General features: G+C 34.9%; 1 protein-coding gene across 1 annotated transcript; it reads left to right on the plus strand.

Annotated features, from left to right (window-relative positions):
* The first annotated feature begins 3248 nt into the window (after positions 1-3248).
* LOC117329350 lies at positions 3249-6341 on the plus strand. Its single transcript, XM_033887272.1, has 2 exons — positions 3249-4641; positions 5292-6341. The coding sequence occupies exons 1-2, from the start codon at positions 3903-3905 to the stop codon at positions 5300-5302; spliced, it is 750 nt and encodes a 249-aa protein (XP_033743163.1). The 5' UTR covers positions 3249-3902; the 3' UTR covers positions 5303-6341.
* Positions 6342-14409: the final 8068 nt, after the last annotated feature.

Raw genomic sequence — 14409 nt, forward strand, 5'->3', positions numbered from 1 at the left:
AAGGAAACCTGAGTATCCGGAGCAAATCATTGGCTAGGCTCTCAAATTTCATGTACAAATTTCATAGTTTTTCTTGTATTTTCATAGTTATTCTTGCGTTAATTTTCATCGTTATTTAAGCTTGGAGATATCAATATTTTTAGTTCCATAGCGGTATGAAAATAATTTAATTGTAAATTGAATGAATCTGCATTTCTACATATTTTTTCATACTCTATGAAACAAAACAAAAAATTACAAAAATTATTTCTGAACCTGTACCTACAATTTAAAACACGTTTTATGTATATTTGTTCTAAGGCCACTCCAATTTGATTAGTAGTTCGTCGGATTTACCGCTCGCGATTTGGACAGGAACACGGAAAAATAAGATAAAAAAAATCACCGCTCCCGTTTTTCACAACGACGTTCTGACGAATCCAGATATATTGTCCATTTCAAAAGTTAGTGTTCTCCTTAAATCGTGCCATTCATGCGTTTGTGTTGATGTCCACTTCTAAGTTAAAGCACATCCGACTGAACTGAAACTTCGTCAAGCTGACTATTATTATCAATCAGATCATGCAGGGAAAGTGTGAATAATATGTTTTTAATTCCACATTTTGAAAATGTATTTTTGTGTTAATATTTTTTTATCAAAGCTATTGACATCCGATTGAATTGGAACTTGATCGAGTTACTCTTGTTATCTATTTGAAAGTAAATATTCTCAGGTGAAAAACTCGGAATTTGGATGGAGACGTTCATATTTTTATCAAAGCATCTCGTGGGGCCATTCATGTTTCACAAACAATTCTCTAGTTTTAAGCATTGTATTACCAATGCAGCCATTGTCCATTTTGCATAAAATTTCAGAAAAAAATGTACTAAAACAATGAATCTTCTTTATCCATATCCTTTTGTTTCCAATGCAGGGTATTTGTTAACAAATCAATTCTCCATGTAAGGATAGACAATTTAGTTATACAAATACATGTAGGTATTTAGTCTACTCTGTAACAATATATTGAAAGGTAAACCAATATTGCAGTGTGGTGCAAAATGTATGCATTCTGACATTGCATTATTGATGAATTTGTATTGATTTGATATGTGCATGATTGTGAATAGTTGAAATAATATGAAAAATGATGGTATAACTGTATTTATTCTGAGAATATGACATCGCATTGGTGTACCCGGTGTAAATTTAGTCTAGCCTATAAATGTCTAGTCAATGAAGATACAGTTAGAGTAGGAGTTTTTATTTACAAGTTAATTTGTATTAATAAAAGTGGAAGTTTATAAGTTTATGTAATTTACTTTTACTGTTACGATGTAATACTTTATTTCATTTCATTTTTTTGATGTCACTGTGATTACTTTATGGCAGGCTAGCATAGATATTAAACTTATATTTTGTTTTGTTTAAGTTTTTTTTAAATAGATTTTGCATAATCATTTCAAACAAAAATGTTTTCTGGTTCTTGTGAATTCTTTTATCTCTTTCTGAAGCTATGCATTATACAGTTACATGTATTATACAGCATTCATGGTACATGTATGCTTTGGTTTATGATTTGTTATGTTTATCTAAAAAAAAACTGTAGTTTTGAGAAACAAAACTATATTTCACCATATTTTATACCGCTCGCACCTAATTTGTGGAAAATAAAAGATAAAATTAAATTAAAAAATAAAAAATAAAAATTCCGAAGAACTTCTAATCAAGTTTGTGCGGCGTAATGACGTGGAAAAATAACAAGTCATAAGACCGTACTACCAGCCTGTAATCATCAGTGCTAGCTCTTTCATACTGGCTTACTAAACGGAATGAAATAACGACAATTTTAGACATACACAAAGATCGTATGCAAGTCAAGTGTTATACGATTATCACGAAGAGATTAACCCTACGGCGGATTAGTATAATCGCCACTATTCAGACACCTTGATGAAAAGCTATGTTGATGGATAGTTTAATCCCAGGGGTTTGTTGTATCTATAATCTATAATTCTGTATTTTTACATTCGTATATCGTATATTTTTTTTTATATTTCTATAACTATAATATGATAACATTTATCTTCACTACTGACATGAACAAAACAAGCACTGATATCAGTTCGTACCTCAGTTGATAGCATCTTTTATAAAACAAGATTGTATTTATCAGGCATAATTTCCAGGTGAGGTAAGATTTGGCGATTTCAACATGAAGATTAAGTGATGTTTAAGTAAATAATTAAGAAAGTTTTAATAAATAATGAATCACATTTGACAAAAACTTGATTAGTGGTTTTCATGCTTGCTAATTATTTTGATTTTATAAGCATCAAGTCAACCGTGCTGAAAACAAACGCTCAGTAATATGTATTATAATGCACAACGTGTATGGTTTGGTTTGTTTTGTTTAACGTCCTATTAACAGCCAAGGTCATTTAAAGACGTGCCAGGTTTTGGAGGTGGAGGAAAGCCGGAGTATCCGGAGAAAAACCACCGGCCTACGGTCAGTACCTGGCAACCTCGCAAACTCGCAACCCAGAGGTCTAGTGATAAAGTGTCGGGACACCTTAACCACTCGGAAACCGCCCCACCCCCACGTGTATAAGTGTATGAATGACAGTAGTCTTGTAATAAATAAAGATGGAATAGGTAAAATGCAGGTTATATTTAAAAACAAAGTTTAATGATGACATTCATTTAGAGTTGTATCCGTGGCAAGATAAATGAAACAGGGAATACATTATCTTTACGCAAAATGAAAGAGAAAGTCACAGAATTAATCTTATTATTACAGTGTACAAGACCTTGTTATTTAGTTACTGTATAGGATAACAAAATATGCCATTTACTTATTTAGTAATATTCCACGCGCTACATTCAAAACTGATATATCCGTATTCAATGAACATGTCTATTAATAACAACCATGCCAATCTTGTTGCTTGACTGAAAATGGTAGTTGAGAATGGCTCCGATTATTGACATTTATCGAGGAGACGATGAATAGTTGTTATGGCTAACAGGCAGTTTTGTAAGGTGTTACCTATCATATCAACAGGCCATACCGTCCGATAGTGTGAGAGAAGCAACCAATGCAATCCCGACATTACCAGTGAAATATATATTGTCCCATTCTTCATCTATAAATATATATATATATATTTCTCCTGTCGCCTCCAATCAGCGGGCAGAATCCATAAAACGTGTTCACTCCTAATGGTAACGGGACATTATAACGAGAATAGGTGTATACATAAATACACAACTGTCGAGACAGACACTACAGTTGGATTGCGCGCTTAACGTTAAGCCATACAATACCATCAGAGGATCAACAGATTACGTGTAAGGATACGTAACAAACAGTCTTTCAGGGATTATCTAACTAAAGCTATATGCTATAGTGTATGGATGATTGTGTTGCAACGTTCAGTATCGAGAATGAACTGCTACTGACCACATCATTGTGTGGTGGAACTACAATTTGTGGATACTTAATAATACCATAGCTACGAATTGATATCTTATGGTAACCAAACCGAAACCATGAAAGGCATGTCCTCGCCAGAAGGAAGGAATCATAGGCCGATACTTACTATTAACATCGACAAAAACCCTCAGCAGATCACCAAACCGAAAAATACATCTCCTCGGAATAAGACTGCAATAGTTGGGATGTTCCCTCCTATTGCTGAGGAGCATCTTCTTCAAAAGTCCCAGCCGTCCTACCCGATATCGCCTAAAACAGTTAAACAAGAGACTAGCAATGTAACATTCAAACAGGAAAATCAACCAACCTCACCTCTGGAGACGACTACAGGACGACGGTTATCAGTAAGCAATGGAGTGGGGTTAGTCCGAAACATGGCGTCATTAAAATCGATGGGGAAGGATTTCAACTGTTCTTAAAGCTAAGATGGCTTTTAAAAGTCGTAGCAAAAGACAGCCAGTTAATCCTGTAGTGGAGGAAGAGGAGGATTTGATCATAGAACTTCCAAAGGAACCTCGCTTCTCCACAACGATGTCTCCGGAGGCGCAATATGCCATTATGAAAGGATATGAAGATACGGTGTATAATTATCTATGTAAAGAATACCCGGAGCAAAGGCCGTCCCTGCGAAGGAACAAAACACCCATTTCAAAACTTGATCATCGAAACAGAGACGAAGCCCGGAACATGCAAGACCACGATTCCACCCGTGAACTATCGACGAGAAATGACTCAGAACGAGAGGAGAGTGATTCTGCTTCTCAAAGTTCCTCTATCGATTCCCCTTTGTCAGGTTCATCATTTACATTCCCTTCTCCTCAATCGGCCAACATGTCGAGACGAGCGTCCATGCCAGTTACGGCCATAAGCTTTAAGAAATTTGGTCGGTCTGGGAGTCTTAGTACTTCGCCGTCCGTTTCTGTCGACTCGTCGTTAACTCGTACGAACAGTTTACCAAGTGTTATCCCACGGGAAAAACAGTTGGTTTTGTCATATCGCCTCCAGAGAGCTATGGATATATTAGACACAGTCCGAGACGGTGTGGGCGATAACTACACCTCCCCGAGAGTCCGAGCCAGTACCAACAAGAATATCAAGCCGGTCTTGGACTATAACAAGTGGACCGGCGTCTGGGGTCGGGAATTCAGCGATCTTGGCAAAATCAGTACGTATCCATTTCATTTAATAACGTTCAAACACCATGATTTATGATGATTTAGGACTGTCAATATTGTTATTTGCGTTTTGTTCATACAACATTAGAATATCATAAACAAAGATTATGTAAGTGAAGAAACACGTAATGAGACTAACGTGGGTCGCCGACGATTTATTGTTAATGATGTAGAAAACAAAAAACATCGCTGTTATAGCAACTTTTTCGTGTAAGTTATATAATCGAAATTAATAAATACATATTAAAATCTGAAATTGGTTAGTCTAGGACCGGTTTCATCAATATTCCTTGATTTAAAGAAAATTCCACAACTTATTTTTTTCCTCAGGAAAGCATTACAGAATTTAAGGCAGAAATCTAAGTAAAGGAAACTTAAATTCTGTAACGCTAACCTTCTGATAATGTGTGGTTAAGACATATTGATGAGACTGACCCCTTGTGACACTCTCGTACATAGTATACATCTGGTAGAAAACACTAACCTGTATTTATAAAATACTAAACACTAAATATTCACCTAACTTAACTATACTCGAATTATTTTGTTTGTGGCAAAATTTGTAATGGGGTTTATGTTCTTCTATACATTTCTAAACATTTGAGTGTAATAAATATTATTTTCTATGATTCCGTTTCAGAAACAAAATAATCTCCGATTAACTGAAAGGATAAGAAATGACGTCATTTCTACACGGGGACAATAGCTGTCAAGTCTGTCTACCGTGTTAAGGAATATACATTGGACAATAAACATCATTTACTGACGTATGAAGGAGGGGAATCCCAGGGCAAGCATTATAATATGGAATGGAAAGCTTGATTCGCATAAACTGGTAGTGGACCGTAACAATATATGTGGGATTTATGGGGCATATTGTCATTTATGCATATGTCGGATAACCTCATATATGGTTGTTTAATAACATGTATATACTATTGAAGAGGCTTAAATGGACGAAATGAAAGACGAAATCGATACTTTGCTTGGCCGTACACTTATTTTCTAAATATGTGCTTCCTGTGATTGTGTTTCTAGTGCTTTAGTACCAAACTAAAAACATTGTACTGTCTGCAAATGTTACAACTCGGCCACTAAATAGTGCACTTTTCTTTCGAGAGGTAATGACTTGTATAATAATATTACATGATTTTTTTTATCTTTGTATTATATCCAATTCGATGGAAATAAAATCTGTACATATAATCATAGTAAGTTTTGTTTAAAACGGATAATTTGTATATAGTTTTTTTCATCTTTTTTGTCTCCTCTGCAATGTCACTTTATTAGCACTGTTTCTTGTAAATTAAACCATAAAACAGCATACTGTAGTTATCGCCCACAACAGATACACAGTTCTGTAAGTAAAGGTAAAATAGAAGCGAAACCATACACAAACTTTGGAAAGGTCATCACGAGATTCAATCTAATATATCGAATTCCGTCAAATGCTGCTTTCTAAGAAAATTGGAGCTAAATTAATCGAAATAAAACGAGGTCGGCTGATTTACGTTAGAGATTGTCCACTTACAAGTAATCTAGTTATTTTAATGACGTTATTTGACAAGGGAAAATTTTCAGATGAAAGTACATTATTATAGGTCACTGGGAAAGTGAATATTGTATTATGGAGTTATGAAGCAATGTTAATAAGAATTAAATATAAATGTTGTATTTCGTCCTATTCTTACACAGTAATATTTCATTATCTTTTGACTTAGTTATAATTCATCTCATGCTGACATTTATAGTTTGTCGTATGTTGACATGTTAACAGTCATATTTCGTCGTATGTTGACACAGTTGTATTTCGTCGTATGTTGACAGTTATATTTCGTCCTATGTTGACACAGTTATATTTCGTCCTATGTTGGCATATTAATATTTCGTCCTGTTAACACAGTTATATTTCGTCCTATGTTGACACAACTATATTTCGTCCTATGTTGACACAACTATATTTCGTCCTATGTTGACAACTATATTTCGTCCTATGTTGGCATGGTTGTATTTCACCCTTTTGACACAGTTATATTTCGTCCTATATTGACAGTTATATTTCGTCCTATGTTGGCATATTAATATTTCGTCCTATATTGACACAGTTATATTTCGTCCTATGTTGGCATATTAATATTTCGTCCTGTTAACACAGTTATATTTCGTCCTATGTTGGCATATTAATATTTCGTCCTGTTAACACAGTTATATTTCGTCCTATGTTGACACAACTATATTTCGTCCTATGTTGACACGACTATATTTCGTCCTATGTTGACATAACTATATTTCGCCCTATGTTGACGCAGCTATATTTCGTCCTAACTATATTTCGTCCTATGTTGACACGACTATATTTCGTCCTATGTTGACATAACTATATTTCGCCCTATGTTGACGCAGCTATATTTCGTCCTATGTTGACACAACTATATTTCGTCTTATGTTGACACGACTATATTTCGTCCTATGTTGGCATGGTTGTATTTCGCCCTTTTGACAGTTATATTTCGTCCTATGTTAGCACTGATATATTTCGTCTTATGTTGACACAGTTATATTTCGTCCTGTTGACAATTTCGTCCTATGTTAGCACTGATATATTTCGTACTATGTTGACAAAGTTATATTTTGTCATATGTTGACAAAGTTATATTTCGCCCTATGTCGACACCGTTGTATTTCGTCTTATCGACACAGTTATATTTCATCCTATGCTACCAGCTATATTTCATCCTATTCTGACAGTTATATTTCGTTCTATTTTGTCACAGTTATATTTCGTCCTATGACGACACCGTTATATTTCGTCCTATGTTGGCATAGCTATATTTCTTCCTGTTTACATAGTTATATTTCGTCCTATGTTGACATAGTTATATTTCGTCCTGTTGACAAATTTATATTTCGTCCTATATCAGCACTGATATATTTCGTTCTATGTTAGCACTGATATATTTCGTCCTATTTTGACACGATGACATAGCTACATTTGTAGATTTCGTCCTATACTGACAAAGTTTTATTTCGTCCTATGTTTATAAATAATATTTTGTCCAATGTCGACACCATTATATTTTGTCCTATTTTGACACAATTATATTTCGACGTATGTTGACACTGTTATATTTCGTCCTTTTTTAGCACATAGATATTTCGTCTTACGTTGATTCAGTTAAATTTCGTCATATGTTGACAGTTATATCAAGTCGTATGTTGACACAGTTATATCAAGCCGTATGTTGACACAGTTAAATTTCGTCCTATGATGATACAGCTATATTTTGTCGTATGTTGACACAGTTAAATTTCGTCCTATGATAATACAGCTATATTTTGTCGTATGTCCACACAGTTATATTTCTTCCTATATTGACATAGTAACATTTTCCTATGTTGACTAAGGAATATTTCGCCCTATGTTGACAGTTATTTTTCGTCATTTGTTGACACAGTTATATTTTGTCCTATTTTGACACCGATATAGTTCGTCGTATGTTGACACAGTTACATTTCGTCGTATGTCGACACAGTTATATTTTTCTTCCTATGTTGACAGTTATATTTTGTCCTATTAAAACAGTTATGTTTCATCCTATTCGGACACAGTAATATTTTGTCCTATGTTGACACAGTTATATTTCGTCCTATTTTGGCACAGATATATTTCGTCGTATGTTTACACAGGTATATTTCGTCGTATGTTGACACAGCTATATTTCGTCGTATGTTTACACAGGTATAGTTCGTTCTATGTTGACAGTTAAATTTTGTCGTATGTTGACACAGTATTTCGTCCTATGCTGACAGTTCGTTTTTGTCGTATGTTGACACAATTGGATTTTCGTCCTGTTGACAGTTATATTTGTTTATCTATTGAAACGGCTGTCCGTTGTCATTTCTAACACAAGTTTCCTTATGTTGACAGAACATACTATATGTGACATTTTTTTGTTTTTTGCCCTGGGTAGACAAATTACATATTTCCTGTTGATAATGTTGTAAATTTTGTTCATTTGTTATGTCAATGACAGTACAGTAAGAGGTTGGTTGTCATTATATCGACTAGCCCCCGGCATACATAACAATGGATGTCGGTGGCTCATATTAATCACTTTACATAATTACGGCGGTAAGGTCTGTAGTAACAACAGATTTGTTTTAATACACAGTAAACGGCGATATCAATAAAAGCCACGAAACTAGTAATCTGTGACAAGGTTAGGGGTATCAAATATTTATATTTCCCTTCGACCAGAGCCCGGTACAATTAGACTTAATTCAATATTTACACAGTAAACATATATCAAGCTTTAGAATGACCTCCTCAATCAGAAGTCAATATCTAGGTGTGAATGGCCGACAACGCCAGGTTGCCCTTTAATTGTTAACAAACCTATTAACATAACTGGAGTCAGTTATAATATCGCACCTGTATATCCTGTTCATAAGGCTAATTTACATGATGATGATGATGATGATGATGGTGGTGGTGGTGGTGGTGGTGATGATGATGATGATGATGATGGTGATGGTGATGATGATGATGATGATGATGATGATGGTGGTGGTGATGATGATGATGATGATGATGATGATGATGACTGATAAGATGTTAATGAAGTAGTCTTTCATTTAGCCAACATATATACAATAAACACGTCAATAGCGTCGAGTCACTAAGACGAACGTGAGCAGAAGGAAGGTAATTTCACGATTAATAGTAAAGGTTTAAATGTCTTACTCACTTAATACAATAATTCACTATAACAAAAAACACCAAGAATTGCTCAATACAATCATATATTGGTCATAAATCACTTCATAAAGGACCCACATTTAATGGTTGATGCTCAGCTTATTCTGTTAATAATAGTTTTGGCAATACTTCAAACTGAAAGTCCGTTTTTTAATTAGAATAATATACGATAATAGTTGAGAAACACTACACTTCTATTTAACTCTGGTTTCTACAGAGGAATTTAGTCAATGTCGTTTAGTTTTCATACATTATAATCATTACAATTACAGGACATTGTATTGAATGTATTTACTGTCAGAAGTTTAATAGTTTATATGAATGAATCGCTTCAGTTTTCAACTAGTCATGTACTTTTAAACATCCGTACTCTTTCAAATCGGAAATGAAATTCTGTTCATTCGTTGTACATTTACAAAGGAACAAACACCGGTTACCGTGTCACGTGACAAACGCGGAGTTATCCGCCTTCTGATGGTAGTAACACAACTAATATTAAAGTAATTATCAGACTTGCAGAAATATATATATGTCTGGAAGCAGTAATGAAACAAAGCATGGAAAGTGTAGTTTTGTCGGTCATATGTCGTGTTTGACTATAAACAATTACATACTTAGGTAGGTTATCAATTAACGGGTTAAGAGGTCTACATTACAGGATTAATTACCAAGTCAAAAGTGTAAATATTAACGCCTTTCATGGTCATAGGAAACCATGACTTTGTTCACGATCACTTTCTTATTATACCATTTACTGACGCAAAACATTCATAACAACGTATTTAGGACACTGGTTACGTTACTCCTATACACCTATAGTGTATTTGTTTGGTTCGGATTAACCGCTAACATATAAGAGGGGGTTACAAAATAAAGGCAGGAGTTAACATGTACCAAAAAATGGACATTCCGCTCGGTATAAAAACTTTGAAAAGTGTTGACAAAAGACATATAGTAAAACTATTGAGAAAAATGTTTTAAAATTACAAATGTAGTGATATTAAAACAAGAAAAATATAATATCTATACAATCAATATGTAACATGATATGAGAAGACTGCTTTCATAAATTATATATACATATTGATCAACATTCAATGTTTGTAAGCAGGACTAATTTGGCGCAGTTTAAAATCCCTGTGTAGGAATTGCATCCCCCCCCCCCCCCAGAGACCGATGACCGATATATCTATCCTCCCTCAACACCACGAGGCGTTACAGCCCAAACACAGTAATGTAAACTGTATCTATTTTACAACAACTGCAATTCAAGTTAAATCAACTTATATTAATCACGCTTGTTGGCCCGATTGAAGCGTGCGAGGGGTTTTACTGTGGTTGGAAACCGGAAAACCATGAGGGAAACCGACGTAGTCGGACATGTGACCACATACCTTTCACATCCGATCGAGAAATCGAACCCCGTCCGTCTATTTGAAAGACAAGTATGTTGCTGCTGTGCCAACCGACCACCTATTACCTACAATAATTGTAGATAACTATTTGTTGAAAGTAATATGAACATGACAGTTTTTTTTATTTAACAATTAAGCATTGTTGTAATTATTATCATTTTAATTGGCCAATTCGAATGTGAATTATACAGAGTGAAATGAAAATAATATACTTTTTATTGTAAATTGATTTCGCATCGTAGTCAGACATGTATGTTGATATATATGTAGATATGTTTACAATAACGTTAATGCTTATCAGAAACATCACATGTATTAATCATGATAACAGTAACATTGATATTTAAACCTCCTGGACCACTGAACATAAATAAAACATATGAGTAAACACAACCTGGGACCATTGTAACTCTTTATACAGCTCGACACGTCCATGTCATCAATGTTTGATGATTAGCGACATTTTGAGTTAATTATAGCTCTTTGGCCTCCATGTCACCTCGCGAATGAACACTAGCTTTTCATGATCGATGCTTTGATGATTGTATCTTTCTCATGCACGCGACCTGTTTTAGATATCAAATACACATGTATGATCTTGTCGTGAAAATGGTACAACTCGCAAAAAAAAACGAACATTGAAATTGACGGGTTGTTTTTGTTGAAGTCATGCATTTCTGTTTTACAATTGTGCAGGACCATGCAGTAATACGGTGTATATGATCATTTGTGTCTGTGACAATATCTTGATCGTTCTTAGTTATGTACAAACTCTTTTATCATAGATATATGCATATTATATAGCATGTATTTAATTCCACAAGTATTTTATTCCTAAATTGAAAATTAATCAAAGTGCTGTGTACTCATGGTACGTATTGTGTTTTAATAAAAACTTTAAAGCATTAAAAGTTATAGAATGTTCTTATTACAATTTTCTTTGTGTATCTTATTGGTGCTTTTCTAATATGTATTTCTAGTTTTTATTTTGCAAAATTGCACTCTCACTATATTTTACTTACAACCTATCAATCTATTCGCCACGATATGACACCCAGACAATTGACACAGGGGTTACATAGTGTCATGGCCGACAAATGGCCAATTTGTCACTATGGTTGGCAGCAGCCTAATTATCATGAATAATTCATTCCATTTTGGAATCAAGAGCTAATTGATCATTATAATCCAACTTGGGATCTGAGGCGGAGTTTAAATCAAAATAAGGTCATATTTCAATCAGCTGACATTAACGTATGGATTAGCATTAACGAATTACAAATGTATAACTGACAGATTGTTAGCAGTACCACTTGGGTGACTACTTATTGTATAACTTTTCTTTTAATTATACAATTTGCTGTATTTATTAATATCGGGATTCAGAGTACATTATATTGTATTCGCGTTACATTTGAATGGAAGAGAATGTAATTGATGGGTAATACGCAAGTTAAATATTTGTGAACACCAAGTTGAATAGACAAGTCAACATTCTCTTCAAAAAAGGTCTGTATTCTTATTCCATCCCGTTCTAAGGGGTTTGATCGGTGACTTTTCACATCCTGAAAGACCACCATTAATATCGTCGTCAATCTCCCCACCACAGGACGTTTTCTCTATACACTATGTATTCATTGATAATATTTCATTGTTGATTACAGATTATTTTTTATTCATCATTAATTTCCAGATTTAATAATCGAGTAGTTCTGCAGAGTAGATAATTATTCTTTTATTATTTTATCATACACATATATCACTGTTTATTTGATTTGAGCTCATACAACTCAGTGAATTCTCAGATGGTCTGCTCAAGTCTGGATCAACTTAGACGAATATAATTAACAAGCCCACGATAGAGTTAATGTTCTTTTGTCGACAAAGTTAATTTACCATAAAAATACTTACTATAATACCAGATTAAGTATTACTGTGTACTTAATTATAAAGTGATATCAATATAGCGCTTCAGTTTAATAACTGCTGTCTACTCGAAGTATAGTGAAATACCAGATTAATAACCACTTATCAAAAAGGTTATATTACCTGCCATAGTAACGTCATCCTGTCAACATGTCTGATAGACCAGATTTTTTCATCGTGGAGCTAGTTTATAACAATATACTGATAAAGAAGGAGATCTAAATTCCTCTCTACTTGCCATTGATTCCAATATCTGAATTTATGGAAGCTGTCGAAGCCCCCCAGTGAAGACATCGTTCGGGTTTACGCTGATATTTGTATTTTCATTCATTGCAATGCTGTCTACTTTGTACTCGGCACGACGGAAAAGGGCGCTGAATCGTCAGCTAATTATCTCAACTAGTTTTATTCCTATCAACAAAACGTATACGTTTACTGGTCTCCCTTACAACCCTGGAAACTCCTATTGACTATATTGGAGTGAATAACACTATGACAGGCTCTATACAACCATACGGGGTTTTCTCCTGATCCGATATAGGCATTGCGTCTGACCACGCTGTGTCGGATCGTACTACCCGATCGTTAATGGAGAACGTGCAGCGTCAATAAGATGATACAATATCAGCTAGCAGTTAGTTGATAGCATATGGCGGACATACTTAGATTTTTAAATAAATCTACCTACGGACATCGACGTGTTAAATACTATCACGGGTACCCCTGATCACACATGCACATTCATGTATTCCTATATCGAGGTTTAATCCACGCTCAAAATCATTACTGAAACAATGATGTTAATGCAGCACACAAGTCTGCTCGTGACCGACGGAAGGACTGGAGAGTTGACGGGAAAAAACCGTGCAGTTTTACTTATCTTCAATACAAATGCAAAACGTGCTTTCAGAAATTCCCAGCATATTGCAATTGAGGATAAAATGGTACAACCGACAACTACTGTGACGTAAAGACCTGTGGCAGGCTTTGAAGCAATGGACGCACACTTCCCATTGCAGTGGCTCCCTCTGGACAGTTAGTAGTGAAGCTCAGGCATTTGTCAATTATTGTCGAAAATTCTATAAGGCAAATGTCTTTCGAACGGACAGGATTAACAGTGAAGAGGCGAACCGTGAATCCTGTTGAATTAAATAGGAGTTCAGATGATTTCGCATCAAAATTGAATACGTCATAAGAAGTCTGAATTTAAAAGGCACTAAGGACCGATTGTATTCAGAATGAACATTTACAGTATGGAGGCCGACCTCTAATAGCACGCTTACAGATACCTAATGTCTTGACTTGAAGGTTGCCTGCTGTTGCTTCCCATTTTAAAAAGTGGTATTAAGTCTCGTGGTAACCCCGCTAGTTATAGACCGATCACCTCTTGGAAAGGTAATCAGAACCCGAATACAGGACCGTCTTGATACGGTTATACCCTTCGCGAACGTGCAATATCAGGGGTTTTCTCTACAGGAGACTATTGATCCTAATCCCGAGTGAGAAAGTAAAATCTCAAAGCCTTCCTGGACTTAAAGGGCAGTTGTTACTTTATGACACATTGGCCTCATTATAAACTCTGTGGTCTCGGAGTCGAAGGTAATCTTTTTAATACCATTCGTGCTCGTACAAAGACACACGGAATGTCTAAATAGCCA

Source organism: Pecten maximus, chromosome 6, assembly GCF_902652985.1.
Source record: "Pecten maximus chromosome 6, xPecMax1.1, whole genome shotgun sequence".
Classification (NCBI taxonomy): domain Eukaryota; kingdom Metazoa; phylum Mollusca; class Bivalvia; order Pectinida; family Pectinidae; genus Pecten; species Pecten maximus.